This window comes from Balaenoptera ricei, chromosome 6 (assembly GCF_028023285.1).
Source record: "Balaenoptera ricei isolate mBalRic1 chromosome 6, mBalRic1.hap2, whole genome shotgun sequence".
NCBI classification, from domain to species: Eukaryota; Metazoa; Chordata; class Mammalia; order Artiodactyla; family Balaenopteridae; genus Balaenoptera; species Balaenoptera ricei.
The window spans coordinates 82,243,321-82,269,904 of NC_082644.1; the positions used below are offsets into that span (position 1 = coordinate 82,243,321).

Sequence of the window (26,584 nt, forward strand, 5' to 3'; positions counted from 1 at the left end):
TGAGGACTAGTGATAACGTGAAAGACCTAGCTGGGTATCAGGCTGCTTTAACCGAGATTAAAGGAACAGTGGTTTAGGCAATATAAAAGTTTGTTTTTCTCTCACATCACAGTTTGCATAGAAGCAGCTGTAGCTAATTTGGTGACTCCACGATGTTGTAAACTCAAGTCCCTTATATATTGATGTGCGTCGTCCCCAGCGTCACCGTGTCCTGCCCCCGCCAGCAGGAAGGACGAGAGAACTTGTGCCTTTTCTTTTAAGGTCGTGGTGTGCGTGATGCTCCCATGTTTGCTCACTTTGCAGTGGCCAGTGCCTGGTTACTTGCCCATAGCTAGCTGCAAGGGAGACTTGGAAATGTAGTCTTAGCTGAGTATGCCCACCTAAAACTTAAACTAATGTAAGAGAAGGGATATCAAGGGACAGCTAGCAATTGCTTCTAGACTAACAGTGCTGTGCACAAAATAAAAATAGTGAGCATTATTATTATTATTACCAGTGTTGATCTGAAGGGAAGTCACACTGAACCAGTGGTGTATCTTTATGTGACAGACCCTAGCTCTGACTATATAATCAGCACAACTTGTATTTTAATCTATCACATAAAATATAAAATAATGCAAAGTTCTTGTTATAGAAGTCTCCTCCAAGGTCTGAAGTGTAGGGAAAAAGAGTCACCCATCAGGCATTCTTTATCATTCATACATGCACAGGGGGTGAAAAGGAACCCCCATGAACAGTGATAGGCCCTGTGGGCCATCTAGGTCTAGATACACAGCTTATGTTTATGCCCATATTTTTAAAAGCACAAAGATTTTTGAAGACCCCTCTCAAGTGAAGGATGGGATATAGGAGATCACTCATAGGGCTGCCATATTTTGTAGTAGACTTGCTGGAAGGAACATGCTGCTTGAAGCTGAAAAAGTTATTGTTAAGGAAACTGCTTCTCATAAGTGGGACATTTGTGAGTCCTTGAATTATAGTTCTTTTCCCCTCATCTATCTCAGACATACTCTTTTGTGCATGTGTCTTGTCCTCAAACTGGAGAAAGTGGGATCAAAATTTTCGACAGTCTGCCTCCCCTCCAAATCATGAAAGATATATTGGATAAGTCACTCTTGGTTTTGTGGAATTTTAAGACATCTCAGAAAAAGTAGCTCAGGTTGATTGCTTTGCAGCATCAAACTTGATCCATTTTTAATGTCTTGGGCCTCAAACCATTTCCAGCCACAGCCTGAAGTAACCTGAAATGTGTGTACCTTACTGGATGGGGTGAGAGAACAGAAAGTAGTTCCTTATGACCAGTGGCTTCCTAATTCCCATTTATTAAACCCCCATGGTCATCGTTAGATTTGGAGAAATGGCATTATCCATCTTTAACCTTGTTTTCAGCAGGTCGTTACAACTAGTTTCTAGTCATCCAGTGCCGAGGAGGTGATGGATATTGCCCTCCTCCCCTAGTCCTCTGCAATTCCAAAGCTAAATTTTCTTGTTCCTTGAGTTCTGCAAGCAGAAGCAGGCTGCGTGGAGGCTGTGGAGGAGCCCAGATTGGAGTGAGTGGCTCTTTTTGCCTTGCTTGCATCTGTGAATATTAACAAATGAAAAAAAAAAGAATTCAAATCATTCTTCTGAGCACGTTTAACCAAAGTTCTCTGATCATTAGAATTTTTAGGAGTGAAAATTTTAAGCCTTCTTTCTACTTTTATTCTTACATTTACCCAGAGAAAAGGGAACATTCCAACTTAAATTCTTTCTGGTGCCAATTTAATTTTTAATTTTAACTAACTCAAAACTGTGTTTTTATTGCCTTGTTAGCTTTTCTAATGAGTAGTAGTTGTGTTTTCTCCAGAATTCTGTAGATTTATTTGGATGTTCTACATTGCATTTAAATAGTAGAAAATAATACACAATTACATAGTAGTGATAACATTCATTTAAGTTCCAGTAGGCTAAGATAGCCAGTCAAATCATTGAATTTCTATTTGGGGCTTTCCATAAATTTAGTCCTTTTAATTTGATGGAAAACAAACCCTTTTGCTGTGTTATGAGATATGGTTGTATGTCAAGTGCTGTTTATTTGGCACCTGGCTTAATATGGTACTGAATTATTCTGAACCACATTTTGCATGTGTAGAATAATCATGAAATAGAAGTTGAAAAATGTGATCAGTCACTTTCATATTGTGCCTTAGGGAGGAAATGAACAAAATACAGTGGTTACATGCACTGGTGGTAGTGTTCTCGCCTCATAATGGCACCAGGTTAACTTGTCTTCCTGCTTGTTAACTTTGTAAGGAGTCAATGGCTTGTGATAACATGGTTTGATGTAGGAGAGCTTGGCTGAAATCACCAGAGATCCCCTGATATGTATGCAGTGACACCCATAAGACCTGAGATCATTCATTAAGTGCCAGCAGCCTTTACAGGACACGTCTGCTTCCCAGCCAGGGCCATTTTATCAGTGTTGGTAATGTGTTCTGACAGTGTTGTGTATCTAAGGAATGTCCTAAAGTGACTAATACACCTGGATTGGGGCTTCAGAGGATTTGGACCAGTTTTCTAATTTTTACATTGGGCGGCCTTTCCTTTAAAATATGTTTTTTCTCACAATACTGAGTGAGGCATCAGAGAGCATAATCTTGTCCCAAGTTCCATGGTTGACAGATTGACTTGTTCTGCATGGCTGTGTGTTTGGTTGACAGTTGGATATTTGGTGAGATCCTTATGGCCTGCTTCCCCTCAGGAGATGAAAGATGGTTCTCAGGAAGGAGAACTTTTTTCTGCAGGTTTAAATGTGGGCCTCCTTCCAAAGGCAGCAATGCCACCTCTTATCTGTATGTGTCTAAAAAAATTAGTGTGTATTTGAGAAAGTGACTCATTTCTTTGACTTTCAGTTAGGTAGCGGTTGGATTATTATTACTAGACTTAAGCTTTAAGGTACCTTAAGTTAGAGCTGCATTGTCCAGTACAGTAGCCATAGCCATAAGTAGCTATCTAGATTTAAATTAAAATTAATGAAAGTTAAATGTGGTTAAAAATCCAGTTTCTCAGTCGCACTAGCCACACTTTAGGTGTTCAATATCCACCCATATGTGGCTAGAGCACAGATCTAGAACATTTCCAGCATTGCAGAAAGTTCTGTTGGAAAGCTCTGGACTCGTAGAGCTTATTGGACATATCAGTGAAGAATGCCTTGCCTGCATATGAATGAGAATGAAGAAGACAAGGCCAAATGGTCAGTACAAGAAGACTTGGGCAACATTTCCCAAGGTGTCTCCTGAGAGCCTTAATCCCAAGCTCCATAGCCAAAATTGTTTGGAAAGGCCTACGTACATATTCACCCTCTTTTGAGATTTGAAGCTCTGAGAAGACGAGCAGTTTGCCAGGTATTAGCCAAATTACACCTTGTGAATTTTAAAATCATGTTTTGTATAAGTAATAACCTAATATCTTGTGGGCCTAAATAACATTTCTTGGGATACCATTTAGGAAAGACTGACTAAAAGAGTTTTGGTTAAATTTATAGCTCATTTGTGTTAATAAACTTGGTAGACTTGCTGGAAAAGGCTCTGACTTAATGGACGTGGAGTGACACTTTTACTTGGATTTGATCTGCTCAGGATCAAATTGTGTCTAGTCACATTGAACACAACCAGAGGAGTAGCCAGAAGGATGAGTGAGTCTCTTAAAGCCAGTGACCTGGGGATATTTGACCTGGAATAGAGAAAGTTGAAAACACGCATTATGCCATTTTTAAACACCTGAGGGTGCACTACTGTGGAGGAGAATTTAGAGACAGAATCGCGTGGGAAGGAGTTAGGGAGCAGTCTTCTCTCCTCCTCCAGCCACGCATTCTTTCTCTTCCTTGATAGACAAGCTTCTTTATCCTTCAGGAACCTTATCCAGGCTGTTCCCTTTGCCTCCAGTTCTTTTCTCCCTGCTTTTCACTCGCGGAACTCTTGCACATTCTTCTGGTCTCAGTTGTCCGGTCCACTTGCTTACGGAATCTTCCCCCAACCCTAAGATTTGATTAGATATTTCTCTGATGAGTGATTTCTTAGCATCCTGTCATTGTCTTCATGGAAACTATCCTGCAACTGTAATTACAAAGCCTCTTGAATATTATTAATTCACTGTCTTGTTCATTAATCCCAGTTCCTACCACAGTGCTTGGCACACAGTAGGTGCTTAATAAATAATTGAATGAATGAATGAATGAATAAGAAAACAAGCCTTTCCTTGATGCCCCAGGAAATGTGCTGACCATTCCTGCCAATAATCTTCCCTAGTACTTTAAATCCTACGTTCCTGTATTGTAAGATGCTCTGTGTGAATCGTGTGCGGAGGAGGGGCCATTATCTCTTGCTCACTTTTGCATCTCCACACGTCAGGATAAGAATTTTAGTTCATTTCACATATCTGTCCTTACTACCACTATACTACCCCTATCAATAAGAGGGATATTAAAAAAAATTGTAAGTTGTGATAATAGTTTTAAATTAAAGTTTTTATTACAGGTACCAGATCTATTGCCATGACTCAAAGTATTGGCATGGCAGATACTGTCCTTGTAGTCTTTTCTGAGAAACATACGTTCAACATGTAAGGTATATATTCTAGTGGTTTGTTAATGCCAGTTTCTCAGCAGGCTTTGTTGGACTTACCATAAGCTTATATTGTTTTAGTCTCTTTCTTGTGGAAAAAAATATTTTCAATACCTTGAACAAGTGTAAAAAGTAATTTTATGATGATGAAAGTAAGTAGGCAAGTGATTTAACGTATAGAATTTCATTTTACTGGTCTTTTTTTTACAACCATGCTTGTATTCCTTAAATCACAGTATTTTATTGAGGTGTAATTTACGCATCATAAAATTCACTCATTTTTTAGGTGTACAATTCAGTAATTTTTAGTAAATTTACAGAGTCGTGAAACCATAATCAGAATCTAGGTTTTTTGTTTGTTTGTTTGGATTTTTTAAAATTATAGGTTACAGTATTTTAAAGAATACATATTTGAGGTTTTATTTATTTTTTTCGCTCTCTCCTCCAAATCCCAGTTAGAGGCCCTTCTCTCAGAGACCCTTGGCTTATTAATGTATTCCTACTGACACTTTATTTGGTGGTGCTGGTAGAAAGTTCAGACTGGGAGCTCGTATCAGAGTGAGCAGCTTGAGCAATGAGAGGGGCCACAGGACTCTTCCTCCTGCAGATTTACTGGGGCTAGAGTGGCTGTCACCACTTGCGGTGAGGCCACAGAGGAGACCAGCAGGAAGTGGGAGAGGAAATGAGATGTGGGTGGAGTGGGAGGAGAGGAGCAGATGGGGAAGGGGAAGAGAAGGGGAAGAGATGGCAGACATAATAGGAAAGCCTTCACGGTTCTAAGAAGATGTGAAAAACTTGCCATATTTTCTGAGTCAGAGAGTTTATATGTTGAAATTTGAAAATGGAAAAACAATGCCTCTTTGGGTCCTATTGCGAGAGTGCTTTAGGGCTTCTTCGCCTAGTGTTCATTTTTTTCTTTTGTGATCATTTGCCCTTCTTCATGCTTCTTCAGTGTGTGGTACAGTGTTACTCATGGCTGAGTGAGCAATGTCCGAGTGTTTCTGGTGCTGTCAGAGCACAAGGGGGGAGGAGGCATTCTTTGCCTTAGGGAGCTTCTGTTCAAAAAGTCCTTAAGCGCCACATGATTCACGGTTGTAAGCAGAAATAGGGAAGTAAAATCCTGAACTACAGGTAAAGTTCAGATATGGTATTATTAGCCCATGGCCATTGCCATGAGAGAAAAGGAAGGAGCTGAATCATGACTTCCATTGTCATTTTAGCTTTTTAGCAAGAGTTTCTATAAAAGCATCTGATGTCAGTGTTAACGGTTCACTGGTGTGTTTCTGGTTTTCTCAGTAAATGTACCTGATTTTAATGCCAAGTCAGAAAGCTATCCCCACTGCCTAAGGCATCTTTGCTCATATTGGCAGTTGGAATCCAGTTTATGAAGCAAGAATTGAACGATCTTCATGGTGGAAAGGCCCTAACTAGATGTATTTTCTGCATTTCTGTCTCATGGAACTGTTCTTTGAATACTTAATGTAAAGTAGATGATATTTCAGTAATATGGAGAGGTATTTAAGTAATATACAGAGATGGCGGAGAGTAAGAGCTTTTAAAAACTTTAGTTGAACGAATGGATGCGTGAATGGAATGAGAGGTATGCATGTTGGGTAAGTGTACATGTGTTCCTTTGGCTTTCAGTTTCATGGAAGTTTTGAGCAGCCATTGTTGAGTGTTGGAAAGTAAAAGGTAGAAAATTCCATAAAAATTTTTGTCCATAAACTCACTTCGAGTATTAGATAATTCCCAGAGTCGTCCTACATGTTTTTTGTTTGTTTGTTTGTTTGTTTTTTCTGCTTTCCAAGTACTGCTAGTTTTCACTGCCCTGACAACCAGATTTGTCCTAAATCTAAATACGAGCTCTGTGCTTGGCACATGGTAGAGGCTCAATAAACATACATGGTCAGGTTGGCTTCAAGAGAGAACAGCTATTACTGGCCGTTTTATCGACTATACCTCTCTGTTCCTTCTAGTGTTTTCATGAATACTTTAGGATTTTTACTTTCAGAGAAAGAGGAAAATGAATTATTTCACTTTGGTAAATATTTTATTAAAGAGTAAGGATGGTTGGAGATATCTATTATAAAGATTTTGGGGATTGCTTCTGAAGCCCTTGTTTTGAAACAGACTCTTAAAAGGTGTATAGTTTAATGATCAGAGTCCATTAAAAGTGTAAAATGCAGGGATCTGTTATTATTTGACAGTTTTCCTTGCATTATTAATAGGCATAAAATACACATTTCTATTAGGAAATCAAGGGTGAAAACACTGCATGTAGATAAACTAACTTAAAGCAGTTTCCTTTCCCGTATCAGCCCCCCCCCCGCCCCCCTCACTACCCCTACAGAGCTGGGAAGTGGAAATAGTGGCCACCCTAGTTAATCCCAGTAGCTGTATATTTGGGGGCTTTTCAGTGTAGTACCAGGTATGTCAAGGGGAATTTCACATATAACTGATGGCTTAGCTCTTTCTATGTATTAAGCAGTATGATAGTTGAACTTCGTACTCACTTCAGATCAGTAGAGAATGTTAGTACATTTCTCAGCTGGAATCAACCAAAACAAGACTCTTCCCAACCACAGTGAGGAGTACCTGTTTCACAGCACAGTCTCTTTGGCTCTTCATTCACTAAACCAAGTTGAAAAGAGTACAGAAGAGACCTATTTTAGACTGAATTTGAGTGTGTATGTACTAGAGTGTTCAAGTGTATTTAGTTGGGAATAATATTTACATTTTGGGGGTACTGTATAAGCACTCGTGTGTGTCCAGATGTGAGTGCCTTCATGCAGAGACTTCTGTGCTATTTAATTTTTCTAATATTCCTAAAATTGTTAAAATCAGATCTTGCTTATTCTCTTTAGAACTTAATTGTGGTCAGAGGGATTTTCCTATGCTGTCCATCCTAAGTTTTCAAAAGAAAAACAACTTAAACTTGTAGGTTTTAGTTTTCCTACTGCATTTAAAAAAAATACCTGAAGTCCTTAAACTTTACTGCTGGCAAGAGTTGTACATTTTTAATATCTTTTAAATATGCAGCCCTTCATGACAGGAATGAAAATATGAGCGCTTTTTTCACATTTACAGAAGAAACGTAAACATTGAATTCTATATGTCCTTCTAGTGTCTTCTCTAACAAATACCAGGTGGAAACTTAATAAGCACTTGTAGGAAATATTTTCAAAACATGTCTCATGTAAGTGGCAGAGAAAAAGACAAAGAAAGCAGGTGAGATGGATTGTGTTGTTTTGTTAGTATTTGTGGAAGATGTTGGGTCAAAGTGCACCACTGACTTGAAAGTAAAATTTAAGTTGCTTCTTCTATCAGTTGTAAGGAAGCATCTTTCATGGGGGCGCAGGGATGATCCCTGCAGTTGGATGTCCAGTTACTTCTCAGCACTGTAGACACAGAGGTACCCTAGACATTTAGTCATCCACCACCCAAGAGCTTTTATTTGAAATATGGAGACCCCTGAATCCTGTTTTGCATGTAATTAAAGTTAGAGAACATGTTAGGAAAAGCTGTTCTTGACTGACTAGAAAACAAATAATTGTATTCTGTTTCTGATCTTCATTTATAGCACCAGCAACAAGTGGTGCAGGCTGTGGAACGGGCCAAGCAGGTGACCATGGCAGAACTGAACGCCATCATTGGGGTACGTGGCCTTTCCATTTTAGCTCTCATCATCTTAGTGTTTGTTACCAGCTCTCTCTCGCTCTCTTTTTAAATTTTGTTCAACCAAAGGGGCAAAAGGCAATAGAGGACCACAAAGTGAAATGAAGCACTTTGCCTTCAGTCTCACATGAAGTTTGTCAGAAACTGTGGACATATTCTCATCAATTCAAGTTGACAGTGTTCCTGAAAAGTTTCCCCCTAAGGAGACTGAGTAGTTCTTTTTCATAATATTTCTTTCCTTTGCAGTCAGCCTCTGTTGCTAGCCTATTGCCAGTAAAGAGACACATTGCCCTGATGTTAAAATGACCTGATTTCTTTTATCTTTCCTCAAATATAGAGTATCTTAATACCATTTTTAGTGAAATAAAATGTACATTTTCGCATCTCCCTGCTACTCTTCCTCCCGTGTGATGAGTGGTTCTTTAAGGACTAGTGTCCATTGGTAGTAGAAATAATTGATGAACTACACCTTTTTGCAAAATCAGCGGCCCAGTTAGAAAATCCTTCCTAGTACCGTTAACGTTGCATAGAAATCCTGCTGGAATTCATAGGTTTGAGCAATCACTCCAACTCCACTTACATTTTTGTTCTTCCCGATTAAGGTAACCAGTAATAAAATAAGATGCTAAAACTTAGAAATAATAAAGGCAAAAAATCTTAGCTGAGAAAAGCACAATATTCACATCTCTGTTTATGCAGCTGTTAGGAGCAGTTCCTTAGGTTATTCTAATGAAGACACTACAACTGTACTTTCCTCTTTCTGCCCCCTCCCAAATACTTTCTTTTGTGTATAGATTATACACAAAAGTCTTCTCCCTTTTTTCTCCCTCAGTGTATCAAACACACTTTGAAATGCTAATTATTCCATTTACTTTCATTAAAATTCAAATTGCTGAGTGAAGATGCGGATAAGGGTCGCCTGATAATCAATCTGAAGTGAAGATATTGCTTCAATTATGCCTCTGTCTTTTAACAAGGAAATCAGAACTCTGGGATGGCTGCCGATGGTGGTGGAGCAATAGTCTGATTGCAGCTTGTTTTTAATGGGCTATTTTGAGCTCTATTTTGTGTCCCTCTGACCACAAGAAAATACCAGTAGTAAATTAGAAGACATAATAAATGGAAAAGAGTAACCTTTATTTCCTCAGAAGTGCCCCTTGGAAAGAAGAGGCTGAATCAGAACAAGCCATGTAGAGACTCGTTTGTTGTATATTTTCTGTGTTCGGGGGGTGGTGGAGAGATGAGAGATGAATACATTTCACAATTAGTTTTTATTTCCAAAAATTCCAGAAAACGGCAGTATAAAAATTTCTTTTTTTAACGTTGAGAAAGCTTTAATTTTAAAGTTAGTGTATATGTATATACCAGCTGTGTTTGCTTGAAGCACACGTTGTATTCCTTTTGGGATATACTTCGATTACCGAGTCTCCCAAGGTCACTAGGGATAGGACCTCCTTTCCTCACCCGCTATACAGTCTGCTGTCGAAGGAGAGAATACGTGGGCGAGGACCTATAGGAGAGCTGCCTGGGTCATTTCTGGCTTGGTGTTTATTTTTGTATGAACTGCTAAAATACACGTAGCCATCCTACCTTATGTCTGGTTGGCAGCCCTTTCTAGGAAAACAGAATGCTTTTATGTTTCTTTTTTGAGTCTTATTAGTTACTGTCGGTACAGTGGTGAGATTAATCTAAATCAAAAACACATTGTTTTGTGTTGAATGTTGCTTAAAAATATGAGGGAAGATGTATAAGCAGAACAAGTTCCCTTTGATCACATCAAGTATATTTTTAATACTGTTTTATATCTATTTCATTTACATACTTTGTTTTGAATGGGATGGCAGATGGCCTTTTCTCAGGGAGAAGATGATTTATTAGACTGTAGCCGAGTAACTGACAGACATATTGTGTATATATGGATTTAATTATTAAAACAAAGCTAATTTAATTTGGTGACCTAAAAACTTATTTGAAGAACTAACTTAGAGCTGCATGCTATCAAAGCAGCGTGTGCTGTAGTTGGTGGATCTGGTGGCAGTTCCAAGTTATTTGTATCTGAGCAGTAAATGGAATCAAAATCACATAATCTGACTGTTCTGCAAAACAGATTGCAGAAATAGAAAAAACAAACCCAGCAGATTTAGGGAGCCACAAACCAAGTGAGAAGGAAAGAGCCCCGTTACACCCCAACTCGCTTGATGCATTTCTGTGGCTGCTGTTCTCGGTCTCTGTTTCAGCCCTGCTTAGTGCCTTGTGTCCAGTAGTTTTCAGTTGTAACATTGTGGAACTTTAAATGCACCTGCTGTTCTGTGTCTGGTTAGGCATGGCTGTGTTGTGAGGTGGTGGTATTTTGACCTGCTACCAAAAGTGATGAGAGGTCAATTTTAGATTTTTGTGACTTGATTTTTAGGTAGTCGTCAGTGATTTTCTGCACCCAGGGAATGAAAGTTTTCCTCCTGAGAGGCAAAGACCCACCTAAGCCCCTGCAGAGCTTCATTTATTTCTCACTGCGTATGTGTCTGTTTTATATGTAGGCACACCATCCAGACAAGCGCAAATGTTGCCAAATTTAATGAAATCTGATGAAGCACCTTTTTAACTCTGCAGTATTATTCTACCTTCGTTGGTAAATGAGCCAAACCAGTGATCCATGCAGTTTAAATGCAAAAAGCTGAAGTGAGCCCGAAACCTGGAGAGGCGGCTTGTTCTCTTGACAGTAAGCTAGTTGTGTTTAATGGAATGAAACACAGTTATAATGATTTCTTTCACAGGTCATGTTCAGTTTAAAACTGTTGATAGATTGAAATAAGTTAAATATCATTTATCTTTTATTTATAGGGAAAAAAACCCCAGGAAAATGCCTGTGTTGTTTTCTATAGTTAATATTTTGTGTTTTGTTTTGAATTGTTCGTAGTTCACATTTCCTTGAAGCTTGCCCGGAGTTCCCCCAAATGGGCTGTGGGAGCGTTATGCATCTAGTTAGATCTTGTCATGTGTCCTGCTAGCCACTGTGTTTTTAAATTAGAATCTCTGTAAGATCACACTGTTGGAACAACACACAAATTGTAGTTTTAAATCAGTAATACGATCTAATTAGAAATGATGTTTTCATTTCCTGTATTATTAAATTGAGTCATCTGACTATCTTAAAATGCTTTTAAAATCCATTACACTATATAATCAGCACATGCTGTGTGAATGTGGTTATGTTTAATAAAGGAGGCTAAGTTGGAACCTCATAAGAATTTCACCAAAGAAACTACCATTAAGAAAAAAGTTCTGTTGGTACAAACATCGGAAAAGAAAATGTTTGGCTTGTAAAAATAGAAAATGGGGTTCCTTTGGATTCCTTCCCCCTCTTTTTTAACCTCTTTGAGGAAAGAAATGATAGAAATGTGCATTTTTTAAAAAAGCACACCCCCTTAAAAAATCCTTAAGAACAGGTATGCCATGGTGTTGTAGGAAAATGCAGTTTAGCACAAGAAATGCTGAACCTCAATTTTTAGCAGTGACATTTTAATGATAGGAAGTCTGCAGAATTATTTGCCATCAATTGTAAAGGCAATAACAAGCCTTGGTGGTTTTTCACACTCTCTGTGTTAAGTGCTTTCAGAATGACAGCGTAAACTGTGTTAGAGAACTCCAAGGAAGTAAAACTGATTAAAATGTTCATGCTTGAATGGTGCTGATGGAATAGTTCATTTGGACTTTCTCTACCTCCTGCAGCTCAAGCTGAAATATTAAAATTCAGTGGATTTAAATCTCTCTCCTCTCAGCTCAGGAAAAAAACATTACATTTTAATAGGTTTTAAACCCATAATTCATTGGTTTGGAGCAGCACTATTAAATCTATTTAAATATTACTTGTATTACTAAGGCAATGATTTAAATGACTATGCCTTTACCATTCTATGTGTTTGAGTTAGTTTAAAAAAAGAAAGACAATACCCTTGGGGTTTTTTTCCTTCCTCTTAGCATTTTGTTTTATTGTCCTTGTCCTATGATTGGCCCTTAAATTGTGTGTGTGTGTACACATATATGCATTTTAGATTGGCATTCAGGCACAAGGTCTTGCAGTATGACAGTTTTAAAATGGTATGTCCCTCTTTTTCCATTATAGATTTAAAAACAGCCATTTTAAGTTTCAGAGGCATTTAGATCCACCATCGTGATAATTTCCCTTGTTATCTTTATAAACTAATTAGCCATTAGGCAAAAAAGCTGAAAGATATAAATATGTGTATATATTAAAACGTGTGTATATGTGTTTTCCCCACCATTACATCACAGCCTCTAATAGCACAAAGTTTGAAATAAAAATACAACTTCACTTTTTTGACAAAAGCAAAAATGTGTGAAGTATCTGAGAGCCGTATTTTATCTCTTCTGTGTTTGCTAATAAAGGGCTTTCCAGAGGTATTCTTAATTTTGCAGAAGTTGTACTCTTCACCCCTTTTGGGCACAGATATCCTGCAGTGCAGAAACGGTGTTGTCCTTCCCTGGCCCACCTCATACCCTCCTTATCTGCCTTTCTCTCTAGTGATCGCCACTACAACATGTTTTCTGTGGCTTGACAACGCCTCCCCTCAGCTGCACTGGGAAGCTCTTTCATTTCCCCAGTGCGTTTTGTGGGGAATCCACTGCTCACTTCGGCGTGTGCAGCGTGGAGGGGTGAGGGGGTTTCTTGTCTCCATGGGGTCGTCCTGGGCTCATACGTAAACAGTCAGTGGAGCGCTCCCCTCCGGACCCTTTGGCGGGCGACTTTGAGATGCTTTCCGCGTACAGTCCTTCACAGAGGGGTCCCCGCAGGATGGAGTTCAGTTGCCTAAAGTAGTGATCAGCTACCTTGTTTTGAGTTTTTCCCTCCTTCCCTGATCACTTTCTTCAAGCCCCACTCCTGTTTTGGAATCATTTTTCCCGATTAACTGCAGCCAAGCCCCGTCCCTCCGCTTTCCTGGAGAATCTGAGACGCTCAGTATTTGACCTCATAGGCCTCGAGCTCTTAAGGTGACTTTCTGGTGTAGGTAGGCAATTGAACTCATGTGCTACAATCATAGTTTGTTGTGAGTTCTGTGCATAAAACATTTTCTTCAACGTCTCAGCTTTTACACTGTTTTTTAAATGACTACTTTTCAGTGAACTTACAGGTGAGCTTCCCTCTCTTGTTGTTCTGATTACTATCGGTATTTTCTAAATGTGTATTATATGGAATAAACTTAAAAACAAGCTATAAAATAGATTTCTGTTATATCAGAGATTTTTATTCCAGCTTTGTTACTGTCTTTACTCAACAGTGTGCCTGGAGCTTAAAGACTTTATAAAATATGCCAGCCACTGACTACATGATGTACGTAGAGTGGTGGGATAAGGGTTGGGGGTGGAGAGCGGAGGCTGGTTTTCTGCAGTTGTGGGGCTTTGCTTACCTGCTCATCTAATCCAAAGAAAGCAGTTTTAACGTCGTTCTACACATTCCTCTATCTTATATTGGTATGTGTGCCCCTCACTTTTGGTTGTTTTTTTATTTTTATTTTTTTAACTTGTTCATTTACTGTGGATCAGGGGACTGTGTTATTGAGTGATGTAGTCATAATCTTATCTTTGTGCTCTAATTTGATGAGGCTCTAAGAGGCAGTAATTTCCCTTCTCTCATATCAAAGACTCTCATATACTTAAGTAATTTTTAAACCCTGTCTCTACTTCAGAACTCCCTAATAAACCTAGATGAAGAACAGGATTTCTAATTTGTGCTTACTTTGTACACTCTGTTAATTTCTGTTACAAAGCTTCTCTAGAAGAAGTTTCTAGAAGCTAGTCAGTTTTGTTTGTTCTTAGTTGTTGCTAACCTGCAGTGCTACCGTTTTGCTCCTGTTGAAGGGGGAGCCCTCTTTCCCTCCTTCCCCCTAATAAATGCGTTTCCATAGCTCCTGGTAGATTCAAGCGCACAGTGTTACCGGGAGCTGCACAATGTGTCTGGGTGGGTGCATCTGACTTAGCTTAAAGCATGTGGGCTTTGGGCTTCCACTAAGAAGAAAGTGGAGTTTCCCAGAGCTGTGCATCTGCATTTCATTCACACCAGTGCACAGCAGGCGGAGCCTGTGTAGGGGTCCAGAGGACTGGTTGGGAAGTGTTACACAGAAAAGCAGGTTTCACTCAAGGCAGCTTGCAAGTTTGCATGTTGTTATCCCTTTTTTATTGGTTAGTGTGGTGGTTTTTTGTTTTTTTTATTTGTTCCCATTTTGCTTCCCCTTTTCTAGTTCTCTTACTGACTTCTTCCCAGTAATGTTTCTACAAGCAACATCACCAACTCCCATCTAGCCAGACCTTTTCCCGCGTGGACCCAACCTGCCTTGTGTCCCTCAAAGCTGGGAGAGAGGAGGCAGGCTCCCGCCAAACAGGCAATTAAAGGATTGATGACTTAGGCTACGTTTTAAGGGCTGTTGGTGTGTGTTCTCCTCAGAGCTCCCTAGCACATCAGTCAAATATGCACAAATGCATTTGTGATCTTATCTCCTAAGGACTTTCGTGAAAAGGTTAGAACCTTTTATAGAATACTAAGAATGATTTAATGATTACATCTACTCATTCATTTGTTCATTCATTCGTTGCAGCCCATTAAAGGGGCACATTTAAATATTTTTTAGTGTTTCCTGAAACATATTCTGAAATGATCCTCAGATTACATTTAAATCATCTTACTAAGGTTTTGGTGTTTGTAAGCTTTCTGGTTTTACATTTTACTACACATAAATCAACCTTAATTAGCACATTTTAATTTCAGTAAAACTTTAGTGTCCAAGGATAGCAGAATAAGGAGAAACAGGTAATAGAAAACTTGGTAAAAATGAGGCTGCATGCATTTATAAATTTGTATTTTTTTTTATTTGGAATTGGGAGCAATACATATTCATTATTAATATTCTGTATATTTTTAAAGATTTATCAAGGTATAATTTACATAAAGTAAAATTTACTCTTTCTAGCTTATACTTCTGTGAGTTTGACAACCCAGTATAAGTCATGTGACTGCCACCACTATCAAGGTACAGAAGTTTTCTCTCCTGCCTTGCCCTGCCTCCCCAAATTCCTTTGTTCTTTGTGGTCAGTCCTTTTCCCTACCCCAGTCCCTGGCAACTGCCCATGATGTTTTTTCTCCCAAAGTGAGCCTTTTTGAGAATGTCATATAAATGGAATTAGGCACTATGTAGCTTTTTGAGTTTTCATCTTCAGTTAGCATGATGCATTTGAGGTTTGTCTGTGTGGTTGCCTGTATCAGCAGTTAGTGCCTTTGTATAGCTGAATAATATTCCAGTATGGATATACCAGTTTATGCAGCCATTCACCCCTTGAAGGACGGTTGGGTTGTCTCCAGGTTTTGGTGTTTGTGAATAAAGCCTGAGTAAATATTAACATACAGAATTTTGTAAATTTTGTAAGTTTTCCCCTAGAAGTGGGATTGCTGAGTTATATGGTTAGTGTATGTTTAAAGTAACTGACACACTGTTTCCCAAAATGACCATACTGTTTTTCAGTCTCACTAATATGTATGAGAGAACCTTTTTTCCACATCCTCACTAGCACTTGGAATGGTAGGTTTTGGGAGTTTTTAGCCATTTCTGATACGTGTATAGTGGTACTTGTGTTTTTGTGCATTTCCATAATAGCGAGTGATGTTGAGTGTCTTTTTATGTGCTTCTTTGCCATCTCTGTATCTTCTTCGGTAAGTATCTGCTCAACTCTTTGCCTATTTTTCTTGAGTCAGTTATTTTTTTTTTAATCAAGTACTTCGAAATTTTAAAAAAATATTCTGGACGTATGTACTTTATTTTGCAAATATTTTCTCCCAATCTGTAGTCATCCTTTAATTTTTTTTTTTTTGATAATGTCTTTTGACGAGCAGAAGTTTTGAACATTGATGAAGTCTAATTTATGAATTTTTTTTCTTTAAAGTCCTAACTTTTGACTCCTGTTGGTTCTCAGTAATCTCTGCCTCACCCACAACCACAAATATTTTCTCTTAGGTTTTCTTCTAAAAGCTTTATGTTTAGACCCATGATCCAGTTTGAGTTAATTTTTGTTTATGGTGTGAGATACAGGGATATGGGTTGAGTTTCTTTTCTTTTTCTTTCCTTTTTTATTTTCCCCCCCCTAGATGGACATTCGATTCAGTTGTTCCAGCACCATTTGTTGAAAAGACTGTCTTTTCTCCATTCAATTGCTGTGCATCATTGTCGAAAATCTATTGACTATATTGTGTGGGGTCCATTTTCTGGACTTTATTTTGTTCCATTAAACTGGGTGTCTGTTTTTTTTGCTAATGACATGCTGTCTTGATTTTTGTAACTTTCGTTATTGCTATTCCCCATTCCGGGTTTTTTGTTTGTGTTTCTTTTCTTGGTTGCCTTCTTTCCAGTACCCCTCAGAACTCAGGTCCTTAACTGTCAGTATCCAAGAGACTGGCTGATGGAGGAAGGGGAAGAATCCAAGCTCAATAGAACAACTTTCTCTCATTTAAAAAATGGTGTCTGTTGTGCCTCTAGACTGTTCTCTTAAGGGTGACTGCTTCTGCCATCTCCCCCTGGTCCTGGATACTCCTGCTAGTCTCCAGCAGCTTCCTCCTGATAGAGTTTCTTGTTTGTGCATTTGTCTTTCTGTTCTTCATTCTGTACACAGCAGCCAGAATGATCTTCTTCTGAAATATAAATTGGATCTGTTTGGTCCCCGGCTTAAAGCCTGTCTCTGATGGCTGCCCATTTTGCTTAGCATGAAGTCTGAATTTCTTACCATGACCCACAAGTCTCTGTGTGTGCTGACCCTTCACCCACCTCTCTGATTTCACATACCCCTCACTCGATTCATGTGACTTTTAGCTACATTGGTCTCTTTCTTCTGTCCCTGGATATCCCAGGCATCTTCTTGACTGAGGGATTGTGCACCAGCTCTTCTACCTTCTAGAACCCCCATCCTCCATGTCTTGACATGGTCTTCCTCATGTGCCTCTTTAAAATCTCAGCTCACTGTTTACAGTAGCCAGGACAAGGAAGCAACCTAAGTGTCCATCGACAGATGAATGGATAAAGAAGATGTGGCACATGTGTACGATGGAATATTACTCAGCCATAAAAAGAAACGAAATTGAATTATTTATAATGAGGTAGATGGACCTAGAGACTGTCATACAGAGTGAAGTAAGTCAGAAAGAGAAAAACAAATATCATATGCTAACACATATATATGGGATCTAAAAAAAAAAAAGGGTTCTGAAGAACCTGGGGGCAGGACAGGAATAAAGACACAGACATAGAGAATGGACTTGAGGACATGGGGAGAGGGAAGGGTAAGCTGGGACGAAGTGAGAGAGTGGCATGGACATATATACACTACCAAGTGTAAAATAGATAGCTAGTGGGAAGCAGCCGCATAGCACAGGGAGATCACAGGGAGATCAACTCCGTGCTTTGTGACCACCTAGAGGGGTGGGATAGGGAGGGTGGGAGGGAGGGAGACGCAAGAGGGAGGGGATATGGGGATATATGTATACGTATAGCTGATTCACTTTGTTATACAGCACAAACTAACACACCATTGTAAAGCAATTATACTCCAACAAAGATGTTAAAAAAAAAAAATTAAGATCTCAGCTCAGATGTTATCTCCTGAGAAAGGACTTCCCTGGCTGGCAGATTTTAGTAGCTCTTTCACCCAGTTCATTCTCTGTACAGTAGCCTGTTTTATTTTCCTCAGAGCATTTACCATTTATTTGTTTATGTGTGTGTTAATTTCCCTTCAGTAGCAGGTGGGATCTTGTTCCCTTTTATAGCCGTGGTGCCTAGAACAATATGTAGCTCATCATTTTCAATAAATATTTGTATAATAGATACTCAGTAACTGTTTAGTAAACATGCAATAATTTATTATATTTAATAAATATTTGTTAAATGAACAAATATTCTATTTTGACCTATTTTTGCATTTTGATTTTTTGTCCCACAATTTTGAGCCAAGGTTGAGAGGAAGGAAGCGTGGACTGGTAGGAAATACATACACAATCCTGGGTGTCACTTGTAGTGTGATCTTAGGAATTTCATTTAAAAGTTTTTTCACCTGTAGAATGCAGGACTGGAGCTGATAGCCGCTAAAGTGCTATCCAGTTTTCTAATATTGTATGGTTTGTAAACCTATTTGTTTTGATGACTCTGGAATTTTTATTTTAAAACTTGGGGGCCTTTTGTGTCACAGTTATTTCTCTAGGTTTACATCCCTAGCCTTATATTCTTTTCCCTAAGGGAGTAATTAAAAATAGCAAGCATTTATCGACTATTTGCTTTGTGTTAGTACTGTGCTTAGCATTTGTAGACATTATTTTGTTTAAGCTTCATATCAACCCCATGAGGAAGGGAGTATTATTGTCCCAGCTTTACCAATAATGAAACCAAGCCTCTGAAGGGGTAAGTAGTTTTTTCTGAAGGCCACACAGGGAGGAAGTGACAGAACTGGGAACCAAACTTAGACCGACTTCAGAGCTCACACATTTAACCATTCTGTTACACTTGTCCCTTATTTGTTCCCTTGACTCTGTTCTTTCTTTTACACTGGGATCAATAGGCTGTTTATCCTGAGATCCATTATAGTATTGTACAGTGTTTAGGGTCCAGAGCTCAATAAGGGAAGTGAAATTGGTTGTGCTTGATGCACATAGTAATTGGTTAGCCTAAGTTGAAGTGTATACTAGCTCCACCTATCAGTTGGATACTCCTGACTCATACTGTGTTTCTTCCTGCTTTTTGTAACTTACTGTCATATGTAAGAATCAGAAGTTATCATAAACACCAGTACCAAGACAGGTATTTTTAACCTGGGTCCTTGGATCTTCTTGGGTTTCATGCTTGGTTATCAGGCTGTCCATTAGCTCCCTGAAATGTTGGCAGAATTGTGTGTGTTGGGGGTGTGTGGAGGATGTACATTGTCCAGAGGAGAAATTCTGGTCTTAACGTTCACATAGGGTCTCATGACAAAAAATGTTTGAGCCTGCACCTTACCAAGAATCGAACTGCACAAGATCCTGACATAGTACGATACTTGTTGGAATGTGTGTAGACAGAAGGCAGTTGTCTATAGCATTATAAGGAGACATTGCTGCATAATTGTTCAGAAACCTGGAAATCAGAAGTTTACACTGAATTTGTTTCTGAATAGTGCCCCGGGGATGAGGGAGTTTCTTGAACTATTGGCGGGTTAAAAACAACAACAACAACAAAAAACTGCATTATGTTGATACTGTCATAGGTATTACGGAAAATAAGTTAACCACATTAAACATTTAATCTTGAACAACTAATGATAATGATTGCTTGGGATATTTTTTGTATTAAGAGGTATTAACTGGAGCTAGCAGCTGCCTTCACATAGTTGTATCAAAAGAAAATACAGGCAAGTAAGTATTTCAGAATACTTTTGTTAGTCTCCTGTTCATACATGTACCTTTTAAAGGCCTGGGGCACAATGATGACTAAGAACTGGTCCCTGCCTCTTGGTCCCTGTGTTCATGATTTCGTGGGAGAGGTAGATCCATAGATGGATGAATCGTGTTTATACAAAGTTATGAACCAAGCACATGGGGACACCGGATGGGGTAGCAGTTACCCATTGAAAGCAAAAGCCTGAGGGTAAGCTAATTATAGGCAGTAGTGGGTGACAGAGGGGGATAGCTGCTGGAGGACCACACAAAGGGCAGGGACCAGTAAGGGGGGACATAAAGCACAGGGATTGCCAATACATTTGGGGGAGTCCTGTTCTTGAAATTATAAATTATCTTATTCTCTTATGATAAACTGTACTTTTTCTTCATTTCTCCATCTTGAGAAAATCTTACTTGTGAATAACACTACTTCATGGGATATATTAATATTGCAAACTTAAATAATGCTGTTGACCTAATAAGCAAGAGCTAGAGCTAACCCCGTCCCCCAAACCTTTAAGTAAAACTTAATGGCACGTTCTTGAATCCTTTTGAAGGCAGCTCCTTTTGAAGGCAGCTATTCTGCCTTTGTGATTCTCATGCATTTTTTTCCCCTTGGTAGATTCCGATAAAGGGGGAGAGTTTATCTTGGTGCTCAGGTTGTCTTCTGTGACTAACAGGGACAGTGCCACTGTGATCCCGAAGCAAAGTGGCAGTCGTGTATTTTTTTTTATTTTCCCAGATGTTTCTGGGTTGATCCAAAGCAATTTATAGACACAGCTCTGTATAAGTTAATATCTGGGAAAAGAAACTGTTGAGGGCAGGAGAACAATTTAAGCTGCTGTCTACCTGGATTGAAAACTCAGAGGCTGTTTTGGGGTTCCTTTCAACTCATATCCTCAGATGGCCCACGAGCAAAGGTAATGTCAAGGCAGGCTTTGTTGGTTGTTTCTTGCAGGCTGAACCTACCTCCTACTGTGGCTAAAACATCCAGGTGCTCTGTCCAGCCTTCCTCACAGATGAGCGGTGGGCATGTGACCCTGTCCAGGTCAAGGAGATGTAAAGAAATGCCTTTGTCTCTTTAACGAAAGACCCATAAAGAGAAAATTGCCCTCTTTCCGTGCTTGACCATGGTTGTGTGAGGATGAGTTAATGTTCAGTTCTGCAGCAGCCATCCTGGGGGACATGGGATATGAGAGAGGTCAGGAGAACCAGAGATGCTGACCCAGAGCCTTGATACTGCCGCCATCCAGCCGAGCCTGGACTTGTTGTGCGAGTAATAAAAACCCCTATTATTTAGGCCACTTTTATTTGGGTATTCTGTAACTTGCAGAGGAACTGTCTTAAGTGATACATTGCTAAACCATGGTGACTCTCCATACATATCTCAAAATTGGAAACAGCCTAACCTTTAACCAGTTGGGAGACTAGTTAAGTGAACTCTCATATCTATACAGTGGCATGTATTGTACAGCCATTAGGAGTGATATAGTCAAAGCCTTATTTAGGGGTATGGGAAGATGTTCTTTGATATGCTGAATAGGAAAGGAAGCATTTAACAAGACAGCATGATGTTATTTTTGTTTAAAAATGCTTATATATGCATTGAAAAAATGCTGGATGGGCTCATCAACATTATAGTTTTGTTTGGCTGGTAGGATTATGCGTGACTTTCAATTTCTTTCCATTCTGCTTGTCTTCGTTATTCATAAAACTTTTCTAATCTTAAAAAAGCTATAAATGTGAACCTAAAACTACTCTATAAAAATATTAATTAAAAAATTGTAAAACAAGATTGTATTTGTAGGCCTATTTCTCCTCTCTTCTGACCCATCTGAGTAAGTAGTACAACCATCTACCCAGTTGCTTGGGGCCCATCTTTGCAAGGTATCTCGATTTTTCCAGTTATTCTCACCCCCTTCTCCTTCCATAACCACGTCTTTCGGTGCCATCTCCGAAATAGGTCTTAACTCCTTCTACTCTTTGCAACTTGTACTGCCACAGCCCTAATCCAAGTCATTATTTTTTGGTTTGAATCCCTGTATTACCTTCTCGCTGGTCTCTCCTTTCATCCTGGCCGCTCTCAGATCCAGTCTCCACATACCATGTGAACTTTAAAAATGTTTAGATTATGTAATACTCTAGCTCAAAATACTTACTGTAATGTCTTTATATAGGCCAATGAAATAGAATAAAGTACTCAGAAATTGATCGACTTATGTATGTCAGAGGGGCAGGCAGATCAGTGTGGAAAAAGATGGACACTGGAGGGGTAGTAGGTTATTTTTGTGGAAAAAAATGAAATTGGATCCACCTATCTCATCATATGCAGAAGTCATTCTGAAAAGTATAAAAAGACAGAACTTTAAAACTTTCAGAGAAGAAAAACAACCAAGAAGACTTTTTATCTTGGGGTAGAGAAGTATTTCTTAATGGGTCACAGAAAGCTCAAACCATAAGAAAAAGATATTACTCAGTTAAAATTAAAAGAGTCTGTTCATCAGAAGATATCTTAAAGAAAATGAAAAGATAAGCCAGAAACTGAGAGAAGGTATTTGTTAACACATATAGCCAACAAATAATTATCCAGTTTTTACCAGTTTTGTACAAACTAAAAGTTCAAACTTAACAACAACAAACTCACCACTGCCTAAAGCTCTCATTGTTCTTAAGTGAAAGTGTAAAGCCCTTTCTGTCTATGATCTGATTCCCATAATGTTGCATCTGACCCCACTTCCTCCTTGTTCACTGAGTTCCCACCAGACTTCTTTTTCTTCCTTGGTCACTGCAGGCTCCTTTCCCTATCTGGGCCTTTGCACCTGCTTTTCTCTCATCTCCGATTCTCTTCTCGCAGCTCTAGGTGCTCTCATTCTCATCCTTCAGGTCTTAGTTCAGAGGTCACTTCTTCAGAGGTGCTGTCTCTTGATTCTTATGAATGAACGATTACTTACCAATTGTGTTAAGACCTCCCTAGTTAAGAAAGGTCCTGATGGGGCAGCAGGTACTTCACTGGGCTGGATGGTGAGGACTTGGGTTCCATTCTTGATGCGGATACAATTTCCCACTGACTTTTACTTTGTGCCTCACATATGCAGTTGTTGGCCTGTAAAATTCTGCACCCAATTCCAATGTGGTATAGTTTGCCAGATCGCCAAGCAATTCTCTGACACCAGCTGGGTGTGTCGTACAATTCAGCTGGAGATAGCATCAGATCCCACAGGTTAAGGGCTCAGCTCCACAGGAATGCCGCCCCTCCCTGCACGTCAGACACCAATCCCAAATACAGGTTATCATCTGTGTTTTTAACAACCTCCTCCTTGAGTTTGATTAATTTGCTAGAGCGGCTCACAGAACTCGGAGAAACATGTAACTTACCAAATTACCTGTATTTTAATAAAAGGATGTAACTTGGGGACAGTCACATGGAAGTGATACATAGGGCAAGGTATGGGGAAAGGGTGCAGAGCTTCCACACCCTCTCCAAGTGCGCTACTCTCCCCAAATCTCCCTGTGTTCACCGACCTGGAAGCTTTCCAAACCCTGTCCTTTGGGTTGTTCTGGAGGTTTACTTACATATGCATGATTGACTAAAACAGTGGCCATTGGTGATTGAACTCAACTCTCCAGCCCCTCTCCCCTCCCTCCCTGAAGGTCTGGTGCGTGGGACTGAAAGGGCCAACCTTCTGGTCATGTGGTTGGTTCTCCTAGCAACCGGCTCCCAACCACAAGTGCCCTCCGAAAGTCACGTCATTAACATAAAAAAAGACACCTTTTATTGCTCTCTTCACTTAGGAAATTCCTAGAATTTTTGGAGCCCTGTGCCCGGAACTGTGAACTAAGACCAAATATATATTTCTTATTGTAAATCACAGTATCACAGCCTGGTTCAGTGTTTTTCAAATTGCAGTTCCTTAGATTCATGACTATGCAGTGAAATCAATAGTCAACATTTTTTATTTTAAAAAAGAAGAGAATAGAAAATATAAAAATGTGCCGCACATAGTATTTGGTATTTGTTAAACTTTTGTTTCATTTACTTGTCTATTCTATGCAGATATACAACATTCACACACAGGAGTTGTGGTCGAAATGTTGGAAAGCAACTCATCTAGCTGTCATCTGAGGTTCATTCTACTTCTAAAGTTCTAAGGTCAACTGCAGTGTTACTGAAGAATCTGAAGTAGATAGGCTTTTTAGATGCAGCTTTACTTTTAAAGAACACTGTGAAGTAACTAAAGAGAGCTTTTCTGAGCAGGATCCCTTAGCTTGGTAACTTTAATGACTACAACACAAAATAGAAGCCTTGGTTTCAGTAAGATAATGTGTTAAAATCTCTTCAAAAAATTCATTAAATAGTTTAAACAAGCCTCCAGGAAAATTATTAATTTGCTTAGAAATACTTCTCCTAGTAAAGTATGGACCAATTCAGAAAAAATTCTAATAGGATTTCTGATGGGAATGTTAATATAATAACTCAGGTTTGGGGGACTTTTGTCCTTTTCTTGCTGTTGTTACTTTGTGAGTTAAACTGCAAGTTAAGACAGTGGAATCCTTGGCACAGGACTCATGGAATTTGCTTCTTCGCTTGTTACCTGTCTTCCCCTTAAAGACCAGTCCAGAGATCTTCAGGACCATAGAGATCTCTGGTTTTAGTGTGAGGAACTTATCCTTGCAGTGATAATCTTTGTTGGGTTGCTATAAATGCTGGTCTTTCCCCTGCAGTAAATCTCATGTTTTAAGTCATCAGGAATGAATTACAGATAAGCTTAGGTTGTAAAGTTCCTTCCTTTGTTCTTTTTTATGGTCTTGCTTCTTTCTATGGATTCACTTAACTTTTAGCTTTTGCTAGAGATATTTGTTCAAAGCAAGAACTCCCAATCTTCTGTCTAGAAGGGCACATCCTATTTTCCCCACCTCTACAACTACAGGGAAGTGGAAAGAATAGTAAAACAAACACTGTGTACTCATCACCTAGATTCACCAGTTAATATTTTGTCACTTTTGCTTTGTAATGTGTATACATACAGACAGATATATACTTTGTGTGTGCCAAATTGTTTGAAAGTAAGAGGCAGGGAGACATGATATTTCACCCCTTAAAGCATCAGTGTGCATCTTCTATAAACAGTTTTCCAGTATAAGCATGATACAGTTACGACCTCCGTATATCCAGTGTATAGTTCATATTCGTATTTCTCTAGTTGTCCACAGAAAGTCCTTGAGAGCTCGTCTTTCTTCGTAGCAGTTGTCACCTAATCTGGTACTCACATTCAAGAGTGGCTTTGTTGTGCTGTCTCTTCAGTCTTCCCTCACACCCCCAAGAAACAGTCCCCAAGCGATTTCACTTTATGACTTTGGCATTTTGAAGATTCCAGGCCAGCCTGGTGGACTGCCCTACAACCTGGACTCGTCTGATTGTTTTCTGATGTTTAGATTCAGGTTAAGTATTTTTAGTAAAAACACTACCTTGGTGATGTTGTGTACCTGGGTGATGCTGTGTATTTCCCAGTTGTATCACATTGTTGGCGAAGCTAGTAATCTGGGATGATACTTTGACATGTGAATAACCTGTTCCCCAACAACATTTTACCCAGTGGTTTTAATATTTGTTGACGCTGTTAATACATTTGGAGTAATGAAGTGGTAAATTCTAAATTCTTTTTCCTTTTAAATTAATGTTCTTCTGTAAAGAAGAGCTTTTCCTGCCTTCCTCCCTTCCTCCTTCCCCTCATTTTCCGTGAGTGAGTGTGTGTGTGTGGGTATAGACTTCTGGATACCTTTTTCCAATAATAGCAGCAACCATTTATTGAGTGTTTATTATTTGCCAGGCACTGCGCTATGGGTTTTATATGCACTATCTCATAATTTTCCCAACAGCCTTGGGGAGGTAGATTTTATAACCCTTTCCACTTTTTACATGAAGGAACTCTGAGGTCTGAAATCGTAAAGTGACCTGCTCTTGCTCACAGAGATGGTAAGGATTCCAGACAGTAGCTCTGATGTCACTTCACGATGTTGCATCCCCACGTATCATCCAGGATCTCCTTTCTCAGACTCAGCCCAGCCCACACAGACAGGGTCCCTCCTAACGCGCACCCTCACGGTCTGAGGACTGTAGTTACCAGCCCAGTTCCGGGCCCTTTTCTGTGCTTGCTGCTTCATTTCAGAGTCTGCTGCCTTCTCTTGCCCAGCTCCTGGGTCTGTTGCTCCCTCCCTTACTCGTCCCCTAGAATAATGTCTCCTGCTTGGATCAAGGCACACATGTTCAGTGCACCTAGCTTGGCCAGCTGGTTGGAAGAGCCATTTTCTAGTCCTTGGCCTCGTGGCATGTCCCACAGCTCCACCTGTTTTCTTGTGGTACCGTGGACTCCACTCCTGGCAACTGGGTTTAAAATTATGTTGTAATCTACTACAGTTACTGTTCTTTACGATGCTTGAATTGTCTCAAGTTTTGCCAGTGAGGACCCCTTCAAGTGGGCCCATTGTCCTATTTGTCACACCCTGTTAGTAAGTGTGCTCATGGCTACTGGGGTGTCATTGCTTCTAAGAATGAAGCTTTTTTGTTTTTTTTGTTTTTTTTTGGAGGATTCTGTTGATAGCATAGTAGAAATGAAGGGTGGTGGACAAGAAAACCTCTGCTTGGTTTCCAGTTGGAGTTGTGCAGAGTTGCTAGGGATTTGTGTGGATTAAGCTTCTGCACTCACGCTGCTTCCTGCTTGGTCATTGACCAGTCAAGCCCTGGTCATCAAGCAGCTGGGGACATTTGATTAAAAAGAATTTCTCTTTTTGCTGGCAGATAGACATTTCAAAAGACATTTCCTATGAACTTGATTCTCTAGTGGTTCTTTTCTCC

General features: G+C 39.4%; 1 protein-coding gene across 5 annotated transcripts in view; it reads left to right on the forward strand.

Moving 5' to 3' along the window:
* TLE4 (TLE family member 4, transcriptional corepressor) overlaps positions 1-26,584 on the forward strand; it is a 147,920-nt gene that overhangs the window by 39,253 nt on the left and 82,083 nt on the right. For 3 of the 5 annotated variants that reach the window (XM_059924964.1, XM_059924968.1, XM_059924965.1), the window contains exon 6: positions 8,182-8,256. The exons of the other annotated variants lie outside the window; for them this stretch is intronic. In XM_059924964.1, coding sequence (XP_059780947.1) covers positions 8,182-8,256 — 75 coding nt within the window. The remainder of the gene's footprint in view (positions 1-8,181; positions 8,257-26,584) is intronic. 5 annotated transcript variants of the gene reach the window in all.